The sequence below is a fragment of the Tursiops truncatus genome, chromosome 20 (assembly GCF_011762595.2).
Source record: "Tursiops truncatus isolate mTurTru1 chromosome 20, mTurTru1.mat.Y, whole genome shotgun sequence".
Lineage (NCBI taxonomy): Eukaryota > Metazoa > Chordata > Mammalia > Artiodactyla > Delphinidae > Tursiops > Tursiops truncatus.
The window spans coordinates 48,736,027-48,763,914 of NC_047053.1; the positions used below are offsets into that span (position 1 = coordinate 48,736,027).

General features: G+C 56.0%; 1 protein-coding gene across 4 annotated transcripts in view; it reads left to right on the plus strand.

Annotated features, from left to right (window-relative positions):
• The window catches only part of LOC101333305 (soluble calcium-activated nucleotidase 1), a 34,135-nt gene extending 7,231 nt beyond the window's left edge, over positions 1–26,904 (plus strand). For 2 of the 4 annotated variants that reach the window (XM_033848688.2, XM_033848687.2), the window contains exons 2-7: positions 2,904–3,556; positions 18,104–18,178; positions 19,249–19,440; positions 19,912–20,043; positions 22,318–22,570; positions 25,264–26,904. In XM_033848688.2, coding sequence (XP_033704579.1) covers positions 2,926–3,556; positions 18,104–18,178; positions 19,249–19,440; positions 19,912–20,043; positions 22,318–22,570; positions 25,264–26,296 — 2,316 coding nt within the window. In that variant the 5' untranslated portion in view covers positions 2,904–2,925 and the 3' untranslated portion in view covers positions 26,297–26,904. Of the gene's footprint in view, positions 1–2,903; positions 3,557–5,336; positions 5,541–6,392; positions 8,670–16,070; positions 16,228–18,103; positions 18,179–19,248; positions 19,441–19,911; positions 20,044–22,317; positions 22,571–25,263 lie in introns of those variants that run through there. The other 2 variants (XM_033848689.2, XM_019938823.3) reach the window with 2 other exon arrangements.
• Positions 26,905–27,888: the final 984 nt, after the last annotated feature.

A 27,888-nucleotide genomic window follows, 5' to 3' on the forward strand; every position in this document is an offset into this window, starting at 1 on the left:
AGGCCTGTTGGTGGGTCATCTCTGGGGGCAGGGGGCAGACCCTGGCATGGACGGGAGAGTGAATGCTGTTCCAGGATGGTTAAGGGGGGGGGGAACAGAGGTGTCACAGGGTGGGGGCGGGCTCTCCATTCATTCGTAGATTCATGGATTCACCTTCATCCACTAACATACTGAGCGCTTTCAGTGTACCTGCGAGTGTAATCTGGAGATAGAGCGGTGACTCGGATGGGAGATTTGGACCAGTCCAGACGGCGGGAAGGAACCAGAAGAGGAGGCAGGGCTGCACTGAGCCTGAGCAGGAGGCGCTCCTCCCGGACCAGGGCTGGGTGGCCGGCGGGCTCCACTGGCTCCTGGACCGTGGCCTCAGATTCTCTACTGGGTGCGAGTGGGCGGAAGATGGGACAGGATCACTGGTGACAGTGAGGATAGTGACTCAGGGACGGGGAGAGGGTTGACCGGGGGCGGTGAGGACGCCACATCGCAATGGCGACACATCTTCACTGGCAGACACTGTGTCCACTGCACCTGCAGCTCTGTGACCAGGAGGCAACTCGACCATCAGGGACGGATCCAGGGCCATGGGCTTGCGCGTAACTAAGGTGGGGCTCAGGGGCAAGACGCTGAGGGGCTGCTCAGGAAGTGGGTGTATTTTTCACTCCTTCAGCACTGGATGCTGTGGGGTAGAGGGTGGGCGGGCACAGGGTGGGCAGGGAAGTCCTTCTGAGGAGGTGAAAGCGAGACAGCCAGGAGCCGGGGCGGGAGGATGGCAAGCCCTGTCTGGGGGACGAGGGCCGGCTGGGCCATCGGGACAGAAGGGAGGCTGGCGTGGCCAGTCGCTGGGGAGAGGTGAGGGCTGGCAGGGGTCGTGTAAGTAGCGAGGGTTTGCTCACGAAGCAGGGAATGACGTGGCCAGAGGGACTGGCTTGAATAGCAGGTGTCGCTGGCTGCGGGGCACCAGTGGCTGTCAGGGAGGGGAGTGGCAGCAGGGGCTGGAGGGCGGCCTGTGTGGTTGCAGTGAGAAGGGGCCGTGAGAGCAGATGGGAGCCGATGGGGAGGAGAGGGGTGGCCGGATCGCTAGGGCCTGTTGGCGGAGCAGGTGCTGCGAGGAGGGGAACCAGGGCTGTGCCTAGGCTTTTCGAGGTGGTGGTGGTTTATAACTTACTGTCAAAGTATGTTCAGGTGGAAAGTTCCACCTCCCAAGGTTTCGATGAAAGTTTTGACCAGGGCAACTGCAACTATGGCCGTCCTCCATCACCACCTCTCTTCCTGTGGGGGGAGGATTTGTGGGCGAGTGCATGTTAGAAATGCAGGCAGAATTCTGACTAGGAGGTGAGATGCAGGCATTGAGAGCTCAATGGTGACGCTGGGCTGGACGTGGACACAGGGCAGCTTCGGCCTGGCTGTGCTTTTGAAGCCTGGGTTTGGCGAGACCAGAGGAGAGGCTGGGACTCCTGTTTCTCCCGCGGAGTCCTCAGCGACCAGCTTGCAGCTGCATGGCAACTTGGGGGGCTGCTTCCTGGGGGAGGAGGGAGCCCTCTCCCAGGAGGGGAGCTGGGAGCCAGTGCCCAGGGAAGGAGACGAAGGCTCCGAGGCCGTTCTGCAGGGCCCCACGCGTCTTGCTTCCTCCTTAGAAGTCACTTTTCTGCACTTGACCCTGTGGCCGAAACCTAAGAATGTCCAAAAAACAAGGGAAGGGGAAGGCCTGGTTTCCATGTTTTCCCGTTGCTGTGATTTTCCATCCTAGGAGCGGGGCCGCATGCTCTGCATTTGGGGGGCAAAGGGTGGGGGGTGACACAGCCGCCAGATCCCCGTGAGACCCCACAGCCTTCCCAGCTGCTGCCTGGTGGAGGGAGGGGCATCTGCACGGAAAGTCACACGGTTGGTTGTTTTGGGGGCCAAGGCAGAAATGCTCCGTGGCCCGAGGGAAGTTTCTCAGGCTGAGACCTACTGAGTTACAGCTGGAGGCCGAGACTGAGAGCGGCCGAGGGCTGGCGTTCTGCTGATTCCGCCCCGGAGACAGCGCCGGCCTGGTGCCGCTGTGGCCTCGCTGAGCTGCGTGCTCTATGCCGGGGACAGGAGCTGCTGTTCCTGGCCGCTACAACCCGCTCTGGAGCTGTGCCTCGAGCTGTGCCCAGGGAATGGGCTGTGGCGAGCACGCTGTCCTTGGAGCCCACACGCTGGGCTCCAGTCGGTGAGGGCCCCTCAGACTCTGGTCCCTCAGCCATTTGCATTACAGAAAGACGCCAGGGGACGGACGTTGCCAAAACCAGAACTATTTTTGTTTGGATTGAATGTGTTTTATACTTACATTTGAATGTTACAGAAACGTAACCCAGGAGGAAGTAACAGCTCACTCACTCAGTGAGCGTGCGTCTGCACTGTGCACTGTTCTAGGAGTTGGGGACACAGGTGAACAAACTGATAACTATAACATGATGTCAGGTGGTGACAGATGCCAGGGAAGGGGATGGAGAGTGCCGTCGTCGGGAGCAGAGCCGTCAGGGAGGGCTTCTCGGCTGAGGTGACCTTGGATTAAAATGCAGACCTGTACTCTCTCTGTTACCCTGTCCTGCCTGACCCCCACCCCACTCCCCAGCACGTGCTGCCCCTCCCGCAAGATTGCAAAGCACGGAACCTTCTCTCACCGAGCTTTCTGTCTTGCCAGCTGGGATAGAGGAGATGGAATAACATTGCTTTGGAAAGACTTTTCTTCTTGCTGAATAAGAGTAAACACAGATACTGCTAGAGTCGGGGTTTACTTAAGCCACGGGAGTAGGAATGGCACAGAGTCGCGGCAGTGCTCTTTACCCTGGTTGAGGTGGCCTCAGACCGTGTGCCCTCACAGAAGCGGGAAGCGCTGTGCCTGGCCCGTCGCTGACTTCTCCTCTCCCCCTGGGTTGCAGGTCCCGCCTGCCCTTCAGTCTGATGCCCGTCCAGCCCTCCGACCCCCTGGAATGGAATGAGTCTATGCACTCCCTCCGGATCAGCGTGGGGGGCCTTCCCGTGCTGGCGTCCATGACCAAGGCCGCAGACCCCCGCTTCCGCCCCCGCTGGAAGGTGATCCTGCCATCCTTCCTGGGCGCCGCCGTCCTCTGGCTGCTCTACGCCCACCGCCCTCCTCCTGGCCGGCCCCCCGTGCCCAATGCCCACAACTGGAGGCTCGGCCAGGCATCCGCTGACCGGTACAATGACACCTACCCCCTATCAGCCCCCCAGAGGACACCGGGCGGGACTCGGTACAGAATCGCTGTCATTGCCGACCTGGACACGGAGTCAAGGGCCCAGGAGGAAAACACCTGGGTCAGTTACCTGAAGAAGGGCTATCTGACCCTGTCAGACAGTGGGGACAGGGTGGCCGTGGAGTGGGACCAAGGCCGCGAGGTCCTGGAGTCCCACCTGGCGGAAAAGGGGCGGGGCATGGAGCTGTCGGATCTGATTGTCTTCAATGGGAAGCTCTACTCCGTGGATGACCGGACAGGTGTTGTCTACCAGATCGAAGGCTCCAAGGCCGTGCCCTGGGTGATCCTGTCCGACGGCGACGGAACCGTGGGGAAAGGTCAGTCGGGCCATCTGTCCCCTGGGCTCGTTGCAGTGCTAGAGGACAGGTCCTGGGTCAGCCTCAGCGGGCTTGGTTTGCACACGTGTGCAGTGAAGCAGTCACGGGTCCAGAGGGAGGGGACGTCAGGGAGATCTAGTCTCCTCCCTGCCTCTGACCTGCGGCCCCCAGAGCGTGAGCAGAAGCCTCCGAGACCTCGGACCAAATCTGTGTCCAGGAGCGCGAGCTTCTGCTGGGGGCCTGCGGGGGAGGCAGGGCCTCTCCAGGAGCGGGGCTGGGCTCCGCCGCCGCTGCTCTCACTGCCCCCAGGAACCACCCCTTTCTGCGTCCTGCACCCTCCACATGCCTCACCTTTAAAGCCGGGTTGTCAGATTTTCTCATTTTGAACGAAGACTTTATTAAAAAGCAAATGTCTCCTTTCTGAAAACCCAGCAGAAGGAAGGTCTGTGTGAGCAGCAGTGACCGCCCCCCACCCCTTGAGTGGAATCTGGACCTCTGGCATCGGCTGTGCCCCACTGCTCTGCTGTTTGCCAGCAGGTGGATAGGAGAGCTGCGAGAGGGAGCCTGAGTGCCCAGAGCCTTCGGACAGGGCGGCAGGAGAGTTGGCACCAACTTCTGCGCGTGCCTGTGCCCTCGGGTGGGTCCGCACCTTCTAGAAAGCCAAACTCCACCGCAGGCGCCTGAGGTCAAAGGAGGAATCGCATTAACTCCCTGGGCCGCTGCCAGGCCCTACCCCGCCCCTCTTCCTCCCCCTCTCCTGGTGATAAAAATCTCTCCCAAGTGTGCTCAAGTCTGGGCAGGTTGGCAGGACTATCTCAGCCACCGTTTTATTGAAAGCATTGGCTGTCCGCTTCCTGCCTCAGGCTGTCAGGGCGTGTAGGGCACCATCCAGTAGTTCTGTTTGCCCCTTGGATAAAGGGAGCTCAGGGTTGCCCTGTGGTCCGTCATCCAGAGCCACCTGCAGAGAAGCATCTTGCAGGGAGGGTTGCAGCCCCAGCTCCTCGGGCTGGCAGGAAATTTGCAAAACATTTGCAAAGCAAGCACAATTTAGAGCACGGTGTAGGAACAGGTGAGAATACGCTAGAAGAACAAAGCACCCACACAGCCTTCAAAACTAAGCTCATAGTAAGTAAATCCGTCTAAGAAAACAAATGCTGTTTGGCGTGGCTACCATGAGCCCCCGCGCCAAGCCCCGCTTAGCTCTGGCCGCCTGCACATAGTTGACTCAGGGATGTGTCAGGTGTGGCCTCAAGGACCGCAGGCGCGTTCTGTGCGACTGACACTTCCCTACACTTTCCTAGGATTGGGCGTAGTCTGAGTCGGGGCTGACGGCTCGAGAAACAGGGAGCTTGGGGTCCGCGGAGATTTGTGAGTGGAGGGTGGGCCTTTCTGGCTGTGCAGGGCGCAGCAGGGTTCATGTGGGTTGTGAGGCGGGTGGTCCCAGCAGGGTTTCTGGGGTGAGTTTGGGAGGAAGATATGGGGGCTCCGGAGGGCCGGGAGAGAGAAGGGAGAGGCAGCAGGCAGAGGTGGCGCCCATCTGCGCCTCGTGAATGCCGTGGGGTCAGCGCTAAGGAGAGGATCCCAACCGCCTACCCTCTGGGGTGGAGCTCCCAGCAGGCTGGCCTGGCCTCTGCTCTCTTGTCGCCGCCCCGAGGGACCTCTGACACCCAAGGCTGCGGACCCAGAGGGCTCTCTGCTCTTGCCTGACCAGACACACGGAGCCAGGCCAGCAGAGGGCTGGCCGTCGCCTCAGGCCCGCCCCCTGTCTCCCTGTCCCCAGGCTTCAAAGCCGAGTGGCTGGCTGTGAAGGACGAGCATCTGTATGTGGGCGGCCTGGGCAAGGAATGGACCACCGCCACGGGGGAGGTGCTGAACGAGAACCCGGAGTGGGTGAAGGTGGTGGGCTGCAGGGGCAGCGTGGACCACGAGAACTGGGTGTCCAGCTACAACGCCCTGCGGGCTGCTGCTGGGATCCGGCCACCAGGTGAGAGCCAGGCCCGCGAGCGGGCGCTGCACAGACGGGTGGCTGCGAGCATGTGGCCTCCACGTGTTGCTTGCCGAGCATGGGCTTCGCTTCTTCCTTGTTTGACGATTCAGCTGTCTCTGACGGTTGCTCCCACCAGGCCACTGGGTTCAGGGGCCAATGAGACATTTTTTCTCTCACCCCAACTCACCCAGACAGACGGCCCGGCAGGCTCAGACAGCAGCCCCGTCTACAGCGTCCTCCCGGTCGCCACCCTGGGGTCAGGCCTCGCATCTGACGTGGTGGGAGCAGGTGCACAGAGCTTTGCTTTTTTGCCCTCGTTTCCAAGAGTCATGGTTTGTAGTGGGGATGGTGGTGCTTAGAGCGGCCTGGTCACCTCTAGGCCTGGGGCATGTGACTGAGGACATGGCTTCACGCCCAGATAGGCTCACTTCCCATACTTTTCTGCTTCAAGGCAGCCTCTCCCCACCTGCCCTGATCCATCTTCACAGATCGGACCTGCGTGTTCCTCGTGCCTCTTCCCCTGGCGCTCTCCTTTGCGCCACTTGAGTAGCACCAAGGAGGCGAAATACAGACAGACCTTGCAGCCATGGCTACTCGGCAGCGCTGGGGAAGCCGGCGAGGAAGGGTGGCCAGAGAGTGGCGCAGCAGAGACTCAGCGCGGCCCCGCGGGCTCTGTGCTGCTGTCCCGGGCTCAGTCACTCTGGACAGGTGGGAGCAAAGGCACATGGAAACCTAAAGAAAAGATGACGGTGACGCTGCCGGTGCCGGGCCGCTCGAGGGTCTGCGTGCAGGGGCGAGGCCGCCCTGGCTCTGGGGAGGGTGGGCGGTGACCGGTCTGTGTGTCCCCAGGCTACCTCATCCACGAGTCTGCCTGCTGGAGCGACACACTGCAGCGCTGGTTCTTCCTGCCGCGCCGCGCCAGCCATGAGCGCTACAGTGAGGAGGATGACGAGCGCAGGGGCACCAACCTGCTGCTGAGTGCTGCGCAGGACTTCGGCGACATCTCCGTCAGCCACGTGGGAGAGGTGGTCCCCACGCACGGCTTCTCCTCCTTCAAGTTCATCCCCAACACCGATGACCAGATCATCGTGGCCCTCAAGTCCGAGGAGGACAGCGGCCAGATCGCCACCTATATCATGGCCTTCACGCTCGACGGACGCTTCCTCCTGCCCGAGACCAAGATCGGGAGTGTGAAGTATGAGGGCATAGAGTTCATTTAAACTGGGAAAAATCAAGACGATGAACAAGGCTGGGGGGTGGACAGTTTTAAGCTACGTCAGGACTCAAATTTTATAAAACCCCGAGGACTGCACTTTTATGTGATGTTTAGTTTTGCTTTTTTATTTTTTTCCTCGGAACTCTGAGGTGTATACCTGGTTTAGAGATTTCCAGAATTGGGAGCTCAGTCCCAGCCTGAGGTGTGGCTTCTCAGAGGGGAAGGGGCGGGGGTCTTGGGACTGCAGGCCGGACATTTCCCTGCACTGCCATCTGGTGGTATAATCTAGTCATTGCAGGCATCTTAATTTGGGGCCCATCCTCTGATTCAGCCCTTTCTTCCATCCGACCTACCTTTCTTTTCTCTCCATTTCTTCTTTTGTTCAATAAATATTTCTTGAGCTCCTACTGTGTGTCAAGCACTGTGCCCCTTCTGCGAACACAGCAGTGAGTCTGAAGCAGGCCTGCCAGTTAGGTGCTCCTGGGCTGCCCCCTTCTCTTCCTTCCTCGTGAGCCCCGGGCATTAAATCCACCCCTCCAGACCCCTGGAAAAGAACCTGTTTACGCTACAGGACATCACAGGGCCGTGAGAGCGAGGGCAGGCCTCCGGGAACGCCGCAGGTGCCCAAAGTGCTGCAAGAGGGGACGCAGGCCCACCATCTACGCCCCCATCAAACTTCTCCATTCAAGTGACCGACCCCGTTTTCTGCCTTCAGGAAAATTCTGCGGCTGTGTAGCACTTTGAAGTTTTATTATTAACTTATATTAATTAAAGTAATTTCCTTTCTTATAAAATGGAATTGGCAAATCTTATCAGAACAAAGTCTTGTAGTTAATAAATTCAATCCCAGCAGTGAAGGAAATGGTAATTAAGCAGTTACAGTTGGTCAGGCAAGTTTTCAACCCTTTCTAAGTCCTTGGTCAAAGGATACAAAGATAAGGATAAGGATACATTGCTGTTTTCTAGCAATTATCAGAAATTGCCTTTCCTTGGAAGACTTGCATGAATGACTTGAATTTGTACTTCCTGAGTCAAGTGGGGCCCTGGGTTCTGGCGAGCCTACACCCTGCCCCAGGCACTGGGGCTCCCTTACCCTGGAGGCTGTGGACGAGGCCTGCCTGGCCCTGTGGTTTCTGTCCTAGCCTTTTATGTCTCCTCAGCCTCTTCTTCCTGGAAACTCTTCACAGAAACCTTGGTGTGTCTCAGTACCTGTGGCCTCTTCTCCACGCTCCAGGGTAAAGGCGGAGGGTTTGGGACAGAGGTCAGCCAGGACCAGAGCCTAGAAGGGCCGTTGCCATCAGCCCACGGCGCCCCCTCGCCCAGAAGCTACCTCACCCCTCAGGAGGATGTAGGGTTCGTGATGGCTGGGAAGGGCTGTGTTGTAGGCCCTGGCTGCTACTGTGTGGACCCCCTGTCTCGCAGACTTTTCCCGCTTTGAAACTTTAATACAGATGCTAGGAGGGAACCCAGGAAGGATCCCTCATTCTTGTGCTGGTTGTCTGTTTCTTCCACTGTAAAACAAACAGCAAAAGAACAGAAAACAAACCTTTGAAGGTGACATGTTTCTCTGGAACTCAGCTCCCATTGGACACAGTCTGAAGGCCCAAGTCTTTTCTGACTTTGCCCAGCTGGGCTCCCTGACACGCCTCCTTGATAAACATCCATGAATGACATCAGGGCTGTGTGATATTAAAAATACAAAGATGGAATTAGGAAGATTGGAGGACTGGGGACAGTCACTGAGTTGAGATCCAAGACTCAGGTGCCCAGAAGCACCATTTTCACACAGTGATTTTCAAATATTTTAAAGCTAGCCTTTCCCCCCTGTATTCGCTGCTGTAAGCATAATGATTGTGTTCCTTCCTACTGGAGCCATTGTTTTGGAAACAATAAAGTGTATTCTCTTTGTCTCCTGGTCTGTGTTGTCTTTTGGCGCTGCCCCAGCGGATATGAGAGCTGATTCACACAGGGGCTCAGTGAAGGGTGCGCTCCCTGTGGGGGTGAAGAGGGGGTCCTGGCAAGGAACAAGCCAGAAGCCTTCTTGACACAGGATGGCTGATGTGCTGTGGGAGTTCACAGGATAGGGACCCATGGACCTTTGCAGTCGAGGAGACTTTTTGGAAACTGAATCATCCAGTCCAACTTTTCCCCAAGTCTGAAGATGCTCTTTTGGTCAGAGTGGTTAAGAATATAGGCTCTGGGACTTTCCCGGTGGTCCAGTGCTTAAGAATTTATGCTCCCAATGCAGGGGGCCCAGGTTCGATCCCTGGTCAGGGAACTAGATCCCACATAACGCAACTAGATCCTGCGCGCAGCAACAAAGATGCCTCGTGCCGCAACTAAGACCCGGCACAGCCAAAGAAATGAATAAATAAATACTAAAAAAAAAAGAATACAGGCTCTGAGCCTACTCTCGCCCTCTGAAATGGCCCATACTCTGTCTGTGGAGTGTGTTTCTCTCTGAATAAATCCACTTCTTACCTAAAGAAACAATATATAGGCTCTGAGTCACTCCCGGGTTCCAGTTCTGGCTCTGACACTTCCCAGCGGTATGACTGTGGGTAGATCATCTAAGCTCTCTGTCCTTTGACCTCCTCCACTGTGAAAGGACGATGATAATGGAGCTACTTCACAGAGCTGTCGTGAGCAGTAAGTGAATCCATTCACAGAGGGGAGTAGAAAATCACCTGATTCTTCCTTAGCAGCTGCTCACCCATTTTGTTGGAGGTGCTGGAAGACTGGTAGTGAGGTGGGCCCCGGCGAGAGGTCTAGACTGGTCCAGGTATCACTAGGGAGTCTGATGAGTCTGCAGGAAAGAATGAGATCGTTCTGCAGGACACGCGGGACCCTAAGAAGTCCTAAGAAGAAGCCTCAGGCGCACGGAAGGAAGGGACTGGTGAGGAAGGGAGGCCTGCACTGGTACAGGACACCAGGGGAGCATGGGGTCAAGTGGCAGCGTGCCCATCCTGCTTCGTCCATTCTGTCAGACTCCGCAGGAGGTCAAGTAAGAAGGTTGAGCGTGTCCACGGGCCAAGCAGCAAGGAAGACGTGGTGTTCTTGGCGAACCTTGTGAGAACAGTTCCGGGGGGTCGTGGGGGGAGCCAGAGTGCATGGGACTGAGCGGGAACAGGATGGAGAGCTGCACACGGATGAGGAAGGCATGGAAAATCGGCTCTTGACTGTGTCCTTAAGTAACCGCTGTACCCTGGACTCGCAGTGACTCGTGCCTGCCGGCCACTCACACCTGAGTGTCACTAGCAAAAAAATATTTCCCAAAGTCGTCTCAGAACTGGGTGAAAGAAAATGAGCTTAGTTTCTTTACAAATGTTAGCCCTGTCTTCTTGTGCACTTTAAATTGGTAAATTTCCAGGTAAATTATACCTTAATAAACTTGTTAAAAGATGTGGGTAAAGTGGAAATAAAATACCTTCACACAAAGAAAATTCCAAGGGCAACTGGCTTTACTGGTAAATTGCGCCAAACATTTAAGGAAGAAATCATAACGAGCCAACACAAAATCTTCCATGATTTTGGGAACTGGGAACACTTCCCAACTCATTCTGTGAGGGCACCATTACCCTGATACCAAAACAAGACAAATATGAGAAAAGAAAAATACAGACCAGTGTCGCTCATGAACATAGAGCCAAACATCCTGGGCAAAAATTTAGCCAGTTGAATATAAAAATGAAAATATGTCATGACAAAGTGTGATTTATTCCCGGAAGGCAAGGTTGGTTTAATATTCTAAAATCCACATAATTCACCATATTAACAGACGAAAAAGGAAAAAACGTGTGATAATCTCAAAAGATACAGAAAAAACATTTGACAAAATCCGGTACCCATTCACGATGTTAAAACAAATAAGCGGGGCTTCCCTGGCGGCTCAGTGGTTGAGAGTCCGCCTGCCGATGCAGGGGACACAGGTTCGTACCCCAGTCCGGGTAGATCCCACATGCCGCGGAGCGGCTGGGCCCGTGAGCCATGGCCGCTGAGCCTGCGCGTCCGGAGCCTGTGCTCCGCAACGGGAGAGGCCACAACAGTGAGAGGCCCGCGTACCGCAAAAACAACAAAAACAAACAAACAAAAAAACAAATAAGCAAAGAAACCCTTAGCAAACTAGAAATAAAAGGAACTTCTTTAAGCTGGTAAATATCATCTGTGAAAAACCTGCAGCTAACATCATACTTCATGGTGAGAGACTTTCCTTCGAAGGCTGGGAACAAGGCAAGAAAGTCAGCTTTCACCACTTCCCCCCCCCCGCTTTTTATTTTAAAGTCATTTTAAACCACAAAGAAGTTGCCAAACTAGAATAGTGTTGCTGTGTTCCCTTCACAGCAACAGTGTACAGTACACTGTTGTGTACAGTGTTGCTGTAATTTTGTCCAGTGACAGCCTCTCACATAGCCACAGCTCAGTGATCAAACCAGGGAACCGCCACTGTGCTCATTACTTTCATTCACCTGCTGTCCTATGCAAGGTCCCAGACAGTGCAATTAGGCAAGAAAAAGAAAAGTCTTTAGATTGGAAAAGAAAGAGTAAAACCGTCTTTATTCACCAAGGACAAGATCAACTAGATAGGAAAACCCTAAGGACTCTTCAAAAAACAACTAACAGCTGAGTATAGCAGAGCTGAAGGATACACAGTTCAAATACAGAAATTAATTTTGTTTCTGTGCAGCTGCAGTGAACAGTTGGAAATGGAAAATTTTTTAAACAGCGTCATTTATAATAACACCGGAAAACATGAAATAGTTAGATATAAATCTAACAAAATATGTACAAGATCTATATGCTGAAACTATAAAACACTGATGAAAGATATCAAAGAAGACCCAAATAAATCAAAGAATATGCTGTCTTCATGGGTGGAAAGACTCAAATTTTGAGGAAGGGAAACAAAGTTGAAGGACTGATACTATCTGACTTCGAGCCTTAATGTAAGGCTGTAAGTCATCAAAATGTATTAGTGCCATAAGAAGAATAGGTATATAAAGTCAGGAGAGCAGAAGAGAGTCCAGAAATAAACCCATATGTGTGTGGTCAATTGATTTTTGACAAAGGTGCCAGGGTAATTCAGTGGGAAAAAGATTGTCTTTCCGTAAGTAGTGGTGGGACAACTCTATTCGATATGGAAATAAATGACTGAAACCCTCATCTCCCGCCATACACAAAATTAACTCACGTTAGATAATAGACCTAAATATAAGAGGTGCCAGGGTAATTCAGTGGGAAAAAGATTGTCTTTCCGTAAGTAGTGGTGGGACAACTCTATTCGATATGGAAATAAATGACTGAAACCCTCATCTCCCGCCATACACAAAATTAACTCACGTTAGATAATAGACCTAAATATAAGAGCTAAAACTTCAAAATTCTATAAATTTCTATGCAGTAGAAAATCTTTGTGAGTTTAGGTTAAGCAAAGATTTCTTAGATGTGACACCAAAAGTATGGAAAATTGTGCTTTTTCCAAGCTCAAAATCTTTGCTTTTCAGAAGACACTCTTAAGGAAATGAAAAGGCAAGTTTTTCATCCAAACAATTTGCAAGTCGTGCATCTGCTAAAGGACTCATAGCCAGAATATATAAAGAATGTATACGACTCGGTGATAAGACAACCCAATTTAAAATGTGTTTAAGATTTAAATACTTCACCTCACCAAAGAGGAGGCATAAATGACAAATAAGCACGTGAAAAGATGCTCCACATCGTGAGACATTAAAACCACAGTAAGATTCCACTACACACCCACCAGAATGGATAAAACTGAAAAGACTGGCAATACCAAGTAGTGGTAAGGATCTAAAGCTACCGGAACCATCATAGAAATTGCTAGTAGGGTCGCAAAATGGTTCAGCCACTTTGGAAAACAGTTGGACAGTTTCTTAAAAAGTTAAACATACACCTACCATACGACCCAGTAATCTTATCCCTACACAAAAGAAATTAAAACTTATGTTCACACAAAGACTTGTCTCCAAATGTTCCTAACAGCTTTATTTGTAATACAGTAGTCCCGCCTTTATCCACAGGGGATACTCTCCAGCACCCCAGTGGATGCCTGAAACTGTGGATAGTATCAAACCCCATATATACTGTCTTTTCCCATACATACCTACCTATGATGAAGTTTAATTTATAATTTAGGCACAGTAAGAGAATAGCCGAGCTGCCAGCATACCACTCTTGTGCTTTGGGACCATTATTAAGTAAAAGAAGATTTGCTTGCACACAAGCACTGTGATATCTGGACGGTCGATCTGATAACAACAACGGCTACGAACTGACTAACAGGTGGGATACGCTGGATGAAGGGATGATGCATGTCCCACGTGGGACGGCGCAAGATTTCATCACGCTACTCAGAACAGTGCACAATTTAAAACTCACGAATTGTTAATTTCTGGAATTTTTCATGTAATATTTTTGGACTGCAGTTTACCACGGATAACTGAAACTGCAGAAAGCAAAGCCTCGGATAAGGGGGTGGTGGGGGATGCGGGTGAGTGTGGTCCAAAACTGGGAGTGACCCAAATGTCCATCAATGCATAAGTGCAGAAAGAGATTGAGGTCTGTCCACACAGTGGGCTACTACTCGCGAGAAAAGAACCAATTACTGATATTCTCAGTGACATCTCAAAAGCATGTGCTAAGTTAAAGGTTATATCTTGTGTATTTCCATTTATATGAAATTCTAGAACACGCAGAGCTGCGGTGGCAGTAAGCAGATCCCCGGTTGCCAGGGTTGGGGGCTGGCAGAGGGGATTGTCAGCAAAGGCATAAGAGAACATTTGGGGATGATGAGAATGTTTTCTATATTATGATTGTCATGGTTACCATCTGTATACATTTGGCAAAACTCATTAAATCGATGCACTTTATTGTGTGTAAATTATTAGATCTCAAGCCAATTTTTTTTTTCTATAAATTTATTTCTGGCTGCGTTGGGTCTTCGTTGTTGTGTGCGAGCTTCTCTAGTTGCGGCCAGCGGGGGCTACTCCTCGCTGCGCTGCACGGGCCTCTCATTGCGGCGGCCCCTCTCGCCGCGGAGCACAGGCTCCAGGCGCGCGGGCTTCAGCAGCCTCAGCACGCAGTCTCAGTAGTTGTGGCTCACAGGCTCCAGAGTCCAGGCCCAGTAGCTGTGGCGCACGGGCCCAGCCGCTCCGCGGCATGGGGGATCCTCCCGGACCAGGGACCGAACGAACCCGTGTTGCCTGCGTTGGCAGAGGGACTCCCAACCACTGCACCAACAGGGAAGTCCCTCAAGCCAATTTTTTAAAAAAGAAAGAAAAGTGTGGGTTGGAATCCCAGCTCTCCCGCTCCCAGCTGTGTAACTGGTTGGGTTTCCCCTCTCTGCACTTCCGTTTTCTCATCTATTAAAGAGTTAATAAGAGCAGCTACTTCCTGTAGAGGTTGGGAGTATTGAATGGGTCCTGTCAAAAGTTGACAGCAGTGCCAGCTACCTCGAGGTTAGTATTACAGGCAGCGTTCCGTGTTTGGTGGGGGGGGTGGGAGAGGAGGCACAAAGAATGTCGACGGGCGTCGTAAGGGCTCTGGTCTCTGACAGCCCCCAGCACGCTCGCCACCACGTCTCGTCTGTGGCTTCCTGCTTACAGCAGCGGGCTCTACACTGTCACCACTGGCCCGATTGTCCACAGCGTCGGGGCTTTCAGTTGGTCTGCGTACCAGAGCTGAGCCACTCCTCTCTGGAGCAGATGGTCTCAGTTCCTGTTCTCAGTTCCCGTTCTCCTGTTCCTGGAGAGACCCTGAGAGCCGGAGGGGAACAGACACCCGTGCTTTGATTCCATGTCTGGGCCTCAGTTTGACATTTTACCACCTGCACACAAAGGACTTTCCAGCAGGAAAGGACTCAGGGAATAAAGATTCGGCAACTTGGGTTTTTCGACGTTGCCACCAGTACCTCCCAAAGGACTTCCTATGCACTCCTGACCTAGACTGGCCACTTATTGCTGCAAGTACCGATGGACGCTAGAAGTGACAGTGCTGGGGTTTCTGTGTCAGCCAGCACTGAGGCTCCTTCAGCTGGATGGCGTGTTAAAACTCCCCTGTCTCTTCTGCCACTTTTGTTTCTGCTGCTCTCCCCACTGATGTTTATGGTTCCTTTGGAGGGGATTAGATGAGCCGGTAGCCCCCTCAGACCTCACATCTTGGGCAAATAGTCATTGAATGGTTGACCTGCGGGCTCACTCTTTTGGACGCAGGTCTGCCAGGGAAACTCTGTCTCCCCCACTGGTTCTCAACCCCGGCTGCACATGGGAACCACCTGCAAGGCTTTAATGCCAATGCCTGTCCCCACCCCAGAGATTGTGATTTAATGGGTCTGGGCCTTGGGAGTTTGTGAAACTCCTGGGTGATTCTCATGTGCCGACCAGGTTGACAGCCACTGGATTAGAGAGACCTGGGGACATTCCAAGGGGACAGCTCTTGTCCAGAACCTGGAATGCAAGTGACAGAAATAGAAGAGATCGATTGCCTCATATAACCTTGAAGCCAGGGCTTGGCCTTGACGTCAGGCCAGCTGGATGCAGGTGCTCAAGCCATAGCATCAGGACCGAGGTTCCTCCGTCTCTCAGCTCTTCCCTCACCTGCACCCTCAGCTGGGCTTTCCTCAAGGCACAGTCTGGGGCACCACAGACATCAGCATCTCCAGGCCGCCTGCTCCCTGCAGGGTCCCGTTCCGGGAGTCTGAAGCTGACTCCCTGGGCCGGCTGGGATCACGGCGCCTCCCTGACACCATCTGTCTCCCACCCACCGGGCTCAGGTCAGCCCCAGAGGAGCCACACAACCTGAGGGTGAGACGGGGGTGCTTCCCCAGGGGAAAATCGAGGTGCTGGCTCCCTGTCAGAGGAAAGGCAAGGGAGTGGGCGTGAGGCGGGCAGAACAATTTATGTCCACTCCAGAGGTTCTGCCCCCGCCCCAGCAGGGTGCAACATTCAGGTCAGGCTTGAGACCCAGGAAATGGTTCAGGGTGTGGGTGAAAGAGCCCACAGTCCTCGGATGCACATCCTGCCTGTCCACGCCCACCCTCTGCTCTTCTGACCGCTGTCCGCTGCTGCCCCTCCTTTCCCCTCCCCCAGCGCAGGGGCCTGGCACTGGTCCAGCTCGGAAGAGTATTGAAATTCAAATGTGGCTGTCGGCCGCCTTGCTCTGGTTACAGAATCAGCCAGACTGCCGCCTTGGGCCACTGCCATCCCCACCGCCCCAGTCAGCACCGAGGGGGATTGGGGTGGTGCAGGAAGCCTTGGCGGCAGCCAACCCCAGAAGAAAACAGTGTCAGGTGGTTTCTAGAAATCGAAACTAGACTGAGCTTTCTGAAGCATTTCCTGAGACCAGCCCGACCACGCTCTGTACTGGAAGGGTTTGCTGGGTTGAAGAGTGGTCTGCAGAGGGATCCTGCAGGTGGGAGGCTCTAGGACAGCCATCAGTAGTTGTCTCGGGCAGGTAAGCTTGTGCCTGTTGCTCTCAGGTGGGTGTCCCTCTCTCTACACCATGTAATCTCATGGGGGCCAAGTCTCCCTGCTTGTACCCAGATGGGGATCTGGTGCTTCTCCTGAGTCCAGGGACCATCACTGCAGCTCCCATGTCCAAAGGGTCTCTGTGAACGGTTGGGCAGGTTGTTCACTGGCGCACAAGGACACCAGCCCAAGGGGCAAGCAGGCTCGGGATTCAGCCAAGGTGCTCTCTCTGATCAGTGCTTTTCAGCCCAGGCTAAACCTGCCCAGAGGAAGAGCACCTTTCTCCAGTCTGCATAAACTCTGTCCCACCTCCCAAATGAGTCAGGCAAAAACGGGTGGTCGCGGCCACCTGAAGTGCTGTGACATTCGCATACCACGTGCCAAGCGCTTAAATGGCCACTTGTCTGGGGCCTTGAGTTCCTGTTTCAGGATGAGCAAAGCTGGTGGCTGCCACTGTCTGGGGAGTGCGGAGGGTGGCCAGCCATCCCCGTGTGCCTGGGACCTAGGGCATGTCCCTGGACACAGGAGTTCCCGTGCTAAAGCCGAGACAGGCCCCAGTGCACTGGGCGGTTGGTCATCCTAGCCCCTTGGCCATCTGCTGAGGTCAGTGTAATGAAGAGAGGGCACCCCCACACACAAACACACCACCCACGACTCCCCAGCTGTGTGAGCCGAGCCGGCTACCCCTTCACTTGTAAGGTGGGATCAACACAGCATTTCTCAGGCTCGTGGTCAGGATCCCACGAGCCAGTGGTGTGAGCGGTCCTGGCCCAGGGATGCCATTCAATGATGGTTAACAGGCCTTCGTGCCTGGGAGCCCCCGGGGGTCTGGTTAGCGCAGTCCCGGGGTGCCGCCCCGAGGTCACCAGGCCCTGACTTGAGGGGCAGCCACAAGAGAGGCCACATCTCTGCTCGCTGGGCCCCGGGGGTGAGTGTTGGTGTTGCAGTGACCACCCCTTGTGTGGACAGGAGGGGAGGGAGGCAAGTGAGGGGCAGGATGGGGGTGAAGGGGAAAAGTGAGCAGTGACAATTAAACGGAGCCAAGAAGTCCAGGCAAAAGTGGGGAGACCTGGGTCCCCCCTGCCTGCCTGCCCAGGGCTGGCTGTGTGACCTTGGTGGTCCCCCGCCTCTTCGAGCCTCTGCTCCTTGGGGACACTGACCTCAGAGGTCCTCGCATCCTGTGCCCCTCCCCGCAGCCTCTCCCCACCCACACCCGGCTGCACAGTCAGAGGCCTGGGCCTCAGCCCTGACCCCTGTCCCCCCGGCCCGACGCGCCCAGCCCAAGCTCTCTCACTGCTGGCTGTCCCTCTGTCACTCCTGCCCGGATTTCTGGGGCCTCCTCCTGCTGCGTCCCCCTGCCCTGCTCTTGCCGCCCCCTCCCTCCCTGGGCTCACTTGGTCCAGAACCCACCCACAGAATGTTCTCCGTCTGCTGCAGACCTCAGGGCACCCCCTCAGGGCTCCATTGACTGAAGACAAAGCCCCATCCTGAGCAGGGCTCCCCAGGCCCTCCCAATCTGGGCCCTGCACACCCTGCCTTCTCCCTCCCCACCCTCCCCACCCATCCCCCCCACAGCCACGCCAGGCCTAGCTTTCTGAGATGGGCTCCTGTTCCCACTGTCCTCGCTGCCCAGAGACCCCCCTTCCTCTGGGCAGGTCTTCCTCGTCCTCGGAGGACCACCTTCAGATGAAGTAAGGGGCCCCCACCGGGCGCTCCCCAGGCTCCCGGCTCTGAGGGTGCAGGCCCTGCACCCGCCGGCCGCCCTCCGTGAGCAGGGTCCAAAGGCTGGGTGGACACGCCGGCCCTGGTGCCGCGGGCTGTCCAGCTCCGCCGTCTCACTCGGCTGCCTCCTTTCGCTGCAGGACAAGGGCTCCCAGGCAAGGCCATGGCCCCCCTGCGGCTCCTGTGGATGTGGCTGCTGGTCGCGGGGATTCACGGTGAGCGAGGCCCCGGAGATCTGGAAAGCAGCGTCTGTGAAGCTGCCGCTCCCTTGCTCTGCGGGGTCAGCCCCCTCTTTGCAGAAAATCAGGGCAATGTTCTGCCCGGTGCCTGGGTGACGGGAGTCAGCCCGGGTCTTCTCTCCTGCTTGAAGCCCCGGGTGTCCCAAGTCATGGCTTGTATGTTTTGGTGGGGGGATGCCAAGGGAGTCACCATTTCATCCGGTGGGAACCAGAGGGGCCTGGCAGGAGGGGCCCACAGATTGGCCCAACCCTGGGGGACACGAGGCCAGTGCCCTTTGGACACAGTCAGATTCCAGAGTCCTGGACGGCTGTCCTCACCCTTCACACTTCGAGGCCCTTCCTCATCCTGGTGACCCCACAGAGGCCTGTTGCTCCCCCATCTGAGAAGTGCCCTTTGACACGGCACCCAGCTCCTGCCTGACCCTGTCGGCTCCGGCAGAGGCTGAGGTGGGGCTGGGCAGGGGAGGTCAGCGGGCCGAGTCCCAGAAGAACAGGTGTAGGGCCGGGACCCCGCTTCCTCTCCTTGCCTGGCACACTCTGCCTGAGTTCCGGGGCGCCCTGGGCCTGCTTGCCCCCACGTTCCCGCACGCCCCTTCCAGCAGTCCTCACTGTGGTGCCCGGGCTGCACCCCAAGCCCCAGACACCCCCAGTGGGGTCAGTGTGGGCCTCCGCCCCGTCTCCCATTCTTTCCTTGGGGTCCTGCCACCCTACTCTCAGGTGGCATGGGGCACCCCTCTGCCCCTCCTCTATCAACAAAGGGTTCAGACCTCAGAGACAAGAAAGGTGGAGTCTACCCTCCCTGTGTGTATGGGGGGCGGTCTATGTGTACTTTCCACTCCTCCCCGGGGGGTGATCCCCTCGAGGATGGATGGAGTCTTCAAAGCTAAGGATCCAGGGGTCACCCCCTACTGGGGAGAACTTTACTGCCCCCGTGAAAGCACATGACCCCCGAGGAGGGTGGGGCGGCCGTGCTGCTGCCCTGGGAGGGAGGCCCAGCACGCGGCTTTCATCCTTGCTGACCTCTGCTCTCCCTCGGGAGCTTGCAGGCGTGAAAGACGGTGACATGCGGCTGGCCGACGGGGACACCGCCAACGAGGGCCGCGTGGAGATCTACTACAGCGGCCGGTGGGGGACGGTGTGTGACAACCTGTGGGACCTGACAGATGCCAGCGTTGTCTGCCGAGCCCTGGGCTTCGAGAATGCCACCGAGGCTCTGGGCGGAGCCACCTTCGGGCCAGGTAACCTGCGAGTCCCCAGGGCCTCCAAAGCTGGACGCGCTGCTAAGTAACCAGGCCCAGGAAGGGATCGTACCTAAGGCGGGCAAATGGCGTTCCCGCCAGCTCGGTGCCGGCAGAGGTTTCAAAGAGGCCGAAGCCCCGCGCTGGCTGAGCGCTGGCGGCCTGGCTCGCACGCAGGCTTGGCCGGCGGCCGTGTCCTCCAGCGCAGTGGCTCCACTCCGGGCAATTTACCTTCTTGAAACAGTTTCCCCCCAAAAGAAAAGTCTGTGTGCAGTGCCTGTGATTCAAAAAAAGGGAAATCATCCAAATATTCAGAGACAGGGGTAGACGCATAAATTGCAGTATAATAATTTGATATCTACGAGGCAGACAGACCTTGTGAGAACAAGGCTAGTTCATGGTATGACGTTACAAGAGCCCCGAGAGCCCCAGCTCCCCCTCCAGGCTCTGTCATCCTTGCTGTGCCACCAGGAAGGGGCCCCATCATGCTGGACGAGGTGCAGTGCACAGGGACAGAGCCCTCGCTGGCCAACTGCTCATCCCTGGGCTGGATGAAGAGCAACTGTAGACATGACGAGGACGCCGGCGTGATCTGCACCAACGGTGAGCGGGGGCGGGGGGGTGTGCCCCATCCTGAGCCCCAGGGCCCTCCCTGTACCCCCGCCCAAGAGCTGCCACGGAGACCCAAGCCGGGCATCCCAGGGACGGTGGTCACGTCGGCTCCCCACCCCTCCACGCGGATCACACACCTCCCCGTGCAAAGGTTCGCAGGTGGTGCCTACTTTCCAGGAGGGGCAGGAAAGGCCCAGTTCCCACCACCTCACAGCAACAGATCTCCACTTCCTTACCGCACCCCCCCCCACACACCGACCGGAGCCACTCAGAAATGCTCCATTTAACCCGATTCTCGGGCAATGAGCCACATTCCGAATACAGGCACACCTCGGAGATATCTCAGGTTCGGTTCCAAACCACTGAAAGCGCGTATCACGGTAAAGCGAGTCACAGGAATTTTTGAGTTTCCCAGTGCCTGTAAAAGTTATGTTTACACTATACTGTAGTCTACTGAGTGTGCAATAGTATTATGTCTAAAGAAACAATGTACATACTAAAATATTGAATCACTATGTTGTACACCTGAAATTAATATATTGTAAACCAACTGTACTTCAATTAAATAAATAAGCAAGCACACTTAGTTGGAAGCAGAGCTAGAACTGGAACAAAGATTTTCTGACCCTAGTCCAGAGTCCTAGGTCACTCCTGCAAGAGAGAAAGCAGCTGTCACCGGATGCAGGCTCCTGGCCCAGCAGCGCCCCCTCCCTGTGATGGGGGGAGGTGCGGGGAGACTGACACCCGTGCTCAGCTGTACACGGGCAAGGCCTTGTTGCATTAAGAAAGGATTGAAGCTGAAGAGTTTCAGATAAAATAAATACGCATATTTTCTCTCTTTTTTTGTAGAGAACAAATTTAAAGACTAGCCAGTTCTAAATATAATAGATCGATGGCATAAAATCAGTGAACCAGAAAAGCTATCGATGAAAAAACACTCTACACACCTTAATTTTTAAAAGAATAATGTACATACCTTAATTAAACAATACTTTATTGCTAAAAAATGCTAACCACCATCTGAGCCTTCAGCAAGTCATAATCTTTTTCCAATAGTAACATCAAAGGTGACTGAGAATTACCAAAATGTGACACAGAGACGCAAAGTGAGCAAATGCCGTTGGGGAAAAAAAAAATGGTGTAGCTCAAGGCACAGTTGCGACAACTTTCAGTTTCAGAGAAACGCGGCATCTGTGAAGCCCATTAAAACGAGGTGCCTCTGCACCCTGTGTCTACACGCTGCAGGCTTATCTCTCGAAACGCCAGCCTTTTGTTTCTGCTGGTTCGCATTCCAAAACATATTATAGCACACCCCCCGAACCCGGGCTTAGCGTGCTGAACGTGCTTTAGACATTTCTTGGGGGCAGAAAGGCCTGATTGCAAACAGCCCCAGCCCTGCCCTCTCCCCAACGCCATCAGACATTCTAAATGGACCGAGGCTGCCCCGCAGTTTTGAGTCCTCGGGTCCCAGTTTTATCTCGTCTCTCATGACCACTTGTCCTTCTCCCTGGGCTCGCACAGGGAGCGCGGGAGCACGTGCAGGAGACACCTGGGCTGTGGGGCCGGGGTGCAAAGCAGGAAGCAGCCCTGGCCTGGTGGGGAGCCCCGGGGTGAGAGTAAAGGAGAGTCTGGAGTACAGGGAGGAATGGGGGGGCTGAACCCACCTGGTTTAATTGTCAGAATTGATTCAAACCTGTTTGTGGCAAAGAAAAAACAGATGGAATTTAGTTCCCTGCTAAGCTTTGGGAGGGGCCAGGAGAGGCGGTGCATCACCCCCAAACCACCCTGGGGGCTTCAAGTAGTTTCTCTAGGCCTCGGTCCCCTGAAGGAGGCTGCTAAGAACCTCAAAACTCTAAATAGGGTTGCCATTAAACCCTCCCTCTTCAGACCAAACCAGGCAGGAGGTTTGGGTTTTAGAAGGTCATATCTGGGTGAGTGATTGATTGGGATGGGGCCCCAGGCTCTGGGAGTCAGCGCCTCCGAAACACCCACCTGGATGTGCTGTCAGAATTTGGAGGAGGCAGATGAGCTAAGTAGGGGTGTTTGACGGAGCGGGGGCTCTGGGCCACGGAGGGCAACAGCACCCTGTCTTCCAGGGCTGTTCTTTCCTTGCCTCCCCAGGAGCCTTTCTGAGTAGATAAGGCAGGAGCGGGGCCACGATTTAAGGGAAGAAACTGACTCCAGGGAGCAAAAGTGTTTTCAGGTCACAAAGGAAGCGAGTGCCAGGGCCCCTCCTAACACGGCACGTTCCCTTCTACCTCTTAGAAACCAGAGGCATCTACACCTTCGACCTGTCCAGCGAGCTCCCCACAGCTCTAGAGCAGATCTTTGAGAGCCAAAAGGGCTGTGACCTGTTCATCAGGGTGAAGACGAAGGAGGAGGGCGAGCTGGGCATCTGTGCCCACAAGCTGATCCTGTCCACCAACCCCGAGGCACACGGCCTGTGGAAGGAGCCGAGCAGCAGGGTCACCATGGAGGTGGATACCGAGTGTGTGCCTGTCGTCAGAGACTTTATCAAGTGAGTGTCCTTGGGGCCAGGGGCTGGGGACCGGGCAGCATCTCCTCCAAGGCAAACCGCAGGGACGAGGGATGCGGCACCGACGGCAGCCATGCTTGGCTGAACACACTTGTTCACACTTGTGTGCGCACACTCACACATTCACACATTTGCCTTCACAGCCACGCAGCCTCACGTTCACACGCACATTCTTATGCATTCTTTCTGCAGGGGCTGTGAGAGATGGGGCAGCACACACACACACGCACACGCACACCCACACCCACACGCACACGCACCCCCCCACACACGCACACACACACACGCACGCGCGCACACCCACACACACACGCACACGCACACCCCCCCCACACACACGCACACACACACACGCGCACACACACGCAGACACACACACGCACGCACACACACACACACACGCAGACACACACACACACCCCTGTCTCTCAGGTGTCGTAAAAGCATCCAAAAAGCAACCATCAAAGGATCCTCCCTCTTCTCACCTGACTGATCTGCTCACTCAAAAAGTTTTTTTAAAAACCGAATCCAAATCTGTTGCTGGAGAAAAGTGGGGGGAAGCCCCCAGGCGGGGCCGCCCAGGCCTCGGGTCTAACCAGCGGGCCGGCCACGCTCAGGGGCCCGCCTCCCAGCTGAGAGTGGGCCCCGAGGGGCCGCCGCTCCCCCAGACCGCCCTGCTGGGGGCCACTCTGTCCCCACCCGAGGGGCCTCCCGGGGGGCTGGTGTTCTGTGAGCATTGACTTGAAAAAAGAACCACGTCTATGAAAGCTGTTCTCTCTCGTGACCCAAAGCTGTAGGTAGCTGAAAGTGACATTTAAGAGAAAACAACAAATGGCAGTGAAAACAGATTAAAGTGGCTTCTTTTCAGCCAAGGACAATATAAGAACCTGGCAGCCATCCTGTGCCCCTCCTAGCGGGACTGGTATCTGTAATGCGTTTGCGCCTGTCCCCAGCTTCCCGGCCCCAGCTGGAGTCACCGCCCTCGGTCAGAGTTCAGTGATTTTCCGGACTGTCTGGCCATGTGCTCCGGCTCTCTCTCCCTGTCTCTCCCTGTCCCTTTCTGTCTCCCTGTGTCTCTCTCTGTCTCTGTCTCTCCCTCCCTCTCTCTCTCTCCCTTTCTCTCTGCCCCTGTCTCTCTCCCTCCCCTGAGGCAGAGAGGCTGCAGTGAGCCCCGTCCAGGCCCCAGAAGGCCTCAGAGGACCCCTGCTCACTGCGGCTGCCCCGCACGCTCCCCTTCCCTCTTCCCAGTGTTCCCCACGCGGCAACTGCTGTTCAGAGCCTTCTGTCAGTAATCCGGCTTCTCACCAGTTTCTGGGGTCTCTGGGGGTCACTAACATCCCAGGGCCTTTGGTCTTTTTTCTACCTTTCAGGATGTTTTCTTCCCTGATGGTGGCGCAGGGCCGAAGGGCTGATTGCGACCCCCTGTCCCCAGCCACTCGGGTGCCCGCCTGAAGCTGAGGGTGGCCAGTGTGCCCAGACCGGGGAGAGCCAGCCGGGCTGGGGCGTCACCGGGTGGGAGCTGCACAGCTCCCAGCGGCTGGGAACCATCCCTCTCTGGCCCCAAAGCGGGATTAAGAGGTGGTGACGGAGACACTCTGTGGTTTCCTTGCTCCCTTTGTCAATGGCCATCTGCGGGGCCCTCGGTGGCACTCCTTGCCTATGAGAGAGGCAGTGCCTCGTCCGCTGTCCGGGTGCTGCCCAGGGCGGAGGTTCCTGGGCTCAGGCCACCACCAGGCGGATACACAGCTATGGGTGACGGGCCAGAGGGTGCAGATGCCCTTTTTTGCCCCAGAGTTCACGGTCATCAGCAGGATCACGTGATGTGTTGAGCGCATGAGGGCAGAGAGGGTGGGAGGAGGGCGGGCCCACCTCTGCCACCGGCACTGGACACTGTGGCGCCCCAGCTCTGCTCTGGGCGCCCCCAGCTCCATGTTCAGGTGACAGGGTGGCCACCAGGTCCGCTGCTCCCTGGAAGGCTCAGCGTTCGAGAGAAGCCATGGGGAGAGTTTGGCTCTTCCCAAAGCAGGACCCCACTCACCATGTCCCAGGAGACAGCAGCCACAGCCTATCATTTCCCCTCCCAGCAGGCTCCCTCCGCACACATCTTCACGCAGCAAAGGGCTTCCTGGTGGCTCACTGAGTTACATGGCAGATGGCACAGACTGGGTGCCGCCCGCGGGGCTCACGGCTGGTGGGGAAGGCAGATAGGAGGTGGCCAGCGGCGATGCCTATGTCACGGGAACACCTGACAGGTGCTGGGGTCAGAGGGGCGCCTACGGGCACCCAGTGGGGGCCCGAAGGGGTCTGGCCAGGTGCGTGACGGTGGGAAGGGAAGGGCAGGGCAACGCTGATGCCCGGGATGGCTGGCAGGCCCTGGCGCCCATGGTCCGGCCCGTGAGGACGATGGTGATGGTGGAGGAGGTGGTGGGACCACCTCCCTCACGGATGAGGATGAAGCAACATCCTCAAAGAGCCTGGGATCCGCCCACACCTGGCTCTAAGCAAACGGGAGCTTGGAATGTGCGTTGACCCAGGGGATAAATCAGGGGGTTCTGAATGCCCCTTGAAATAGCTAGCACCGCGGTGTCAGCGGTCAATAGCTCACGTGCACCAGGGCACACCTGCTGTCCTGCGGGAAGGAGTATCACCAGGCATCAGCCCTTGTCTCCCCGCAGGTACCTCTACTCCCGGAGGATCGACGTCTCTCTGTCGTCGGTGAAGTGCTTGCACAAGCTCGCCTCTGCCTCCGGGGCCAAGCAGCTGCAGAGCTACTGCGGACACCTCTTTGCCATCCTCCTCCCCCAGGACCCCTCTTTCCGGACGGCCCTGGACCTCTATGCCTATGCCCTGGCCACCCGGGACCCCGTGCTGGAGGAGATCTGCGTGCAGTTCCTGGCCTGGAACTTCGGGGCCCTGACGCAGGCCGAGGCCTGGCCGAGCGTCCCCACGGCCGTGCTCCGAGACCTGCTCTCCAGGAATGAGCTGGTCACTCCCAGCGAGCTGGCCGTGCTGCTGGCCTTGGATGAATGGAGCCAGGAGAGGAGCATCTCCCGCAGGGAGGTGGAGGGCTTGGTGGAGAGGGTGCGGTTCCCCATGATACCGCCCAGCGACCTCTTCACCCTGCAGTTTAACCTGTCCCTGTACTGGAGTCACGAGGCGCTGTTCCAGAAGAAGATGCTGCAGGCCCTGGAGTTCCACACCGTGCCCTTCGAGCTGCTGGCTCAGTACAGGGGCCTGAACCTCACCGAGGACACCTACCAGCCCCGGCTTTACACCTCGCCCACCTGGAGCGCCTCCGTGACGGGTTCCAGTTACAACCGCTACCGGTCCTTCAAGACGCCCCAGCACCCCAGCTTCCTCTTCCAGGCCAGCTCAGTCTCCTGGTCTTTAGTCTACCTCCCCACCGTCCAGAGCTGCTGGAACTACGGGTTCTCGTGCTCCTCTGACGACCCCCCGCTCCTGGCCCTCTCCAAGTCTAGCTACTCCAATCCCACCATCGGTTATGAAAACAAGGCCCTGATGCTTTGTGGGAGAAACTTCGTGGCGGATGTCACCAACTTCGAGGGCTGGAAGGCCCTGATCCCCAGCGCCCTGGGCACCAACAGCTCCAGGAGTGCTTCCTTCTTCCCCTGCCCGGCAGGGTCCTTCAGCAGCTTCCAAGTCGTCATCCGTCCCTTCTACCTGACCAACTCCACGGGTGTGGACTAGACCCGAGGCTGGGGGAGCCAGGGTGGCAGGAGCGCCCGGAGGCGGGGCACCTCCCATCCTTCACCTCCTCTCTGCAACCATCTCCAACCACCAGCCACCAGATGGCCCCCCCCGCTTCCGTTGATCTCTCTGAGCTTAAAGAAATTACTGGAAGGTTTCAACTACTGCAGTCCACAAACCGAGAGCTCCCACTTCCCACTGCCCGCCCAGCTGGTTTGTCGGGAAGCAACAAGGAGCTGTCGGGTCTCCTCCCCTGCCTATCACTGTGCCCTCTGCTGTGCCTTATCTGAGATCATTAAAATTGCACTGTGGGGGCTTCCCTGGTGGCGCAGTGGTTGAGAATCTGCCTGCTAATTCAGGGGACACGTGTTCGAGCCCTGGTCCGGGAGGATCCCACATGCCGCAGAGCAACTAAGCCTGTGAGCCACAGCTACAGAGCCTGCGCGCCTAGAGCCTGTGCTCCGCAACAAGAGAAGCCACAGCAATGAGAAGCCTGGGCACCGCAACAAAGAGTAGCCCCCGCTTGCCGCAACTGGAGAAAGCCTGTGCACAGCAACGAAGACCCAACGCAGCCAAAAATAAATAAATAAATTTATTTAAAAAAAAAATGCACTGTGGTTCCCAAGTTCTCTTGTTCATGCAGAAAGAGTTGTTGAGTCCACTGGGTGTTCGGACATTGGGTGTGCTGGGCCCTGGGGTCCAGTGAATGAGCAGACCCAGTCCTTTCCGTGTGAAGCTGCAGTCTTGTGGGTGAGACAGGCGATCACAAGTAAAACACTTGGGGTAAATACAAGCTGGAATAACAGGTGATGGAAACCAGAGGGTGGCAGGGGGAGGCACAGGCTGGAGCTACCTTAGTGGATCTCAGTGGAGAAATGAAGAGTGCGGGGCAGCAGATGTGGGGGAAATGGGAGGAGGGTGTGTTCCAGGTAGAAGGAACAGCACGTGCTTGGAATCTTTTCTCCATCAATCCTTGCACATGTGCACAGGGACGGGGGCAGAGATTCTCATCTCAGCGTTGTTTGTAAAAATGGGAATTTGCAAAGAACCTTAAAAGGCCACCAACAGAGTGCTTGACCACAAATAAAAGACACCCACCATGGGGTGGTCAGGCAGAAGAAGGATATACTAGAAGGATACTGGAAGACCCACAGAATCTAGGCCAAGGCGGGGGGACCGGGCCTGGGGTTCCGTGGGTTCTGGGCGCTGGAGGCTGCCCCTACCGGAGCAGGGCAGGAATTCTAACCTCTCCCCACTTCTTTGTGATGCACACTCCAGGCACCTGGCCCCAGTGGAAGCATCTGGTTGGCCAGGCTCAGGCCATGTACCCTCCACTCTCAGCCAGGGTCTGAGAGAACAAGTATCTGGACTGTTTTGGCCTCGAGAAGGGAGGCGGCACAAGGCTCACCCAATGGGAGGGAGGTTCACAGGCTGGGCAGCCAAGACACAGCCGTCCCCACCACACACTCCCCTTCCCCAGCGGCCCTGCAAAAACAAAACCAGGGACACAAAGCCTCCACCTGGTCCCACACAGCCTCACCCTTTCCCAAAGGGTGCCCCCAGGTCCCTCAGGCCCCAGGCCCACCATCTTG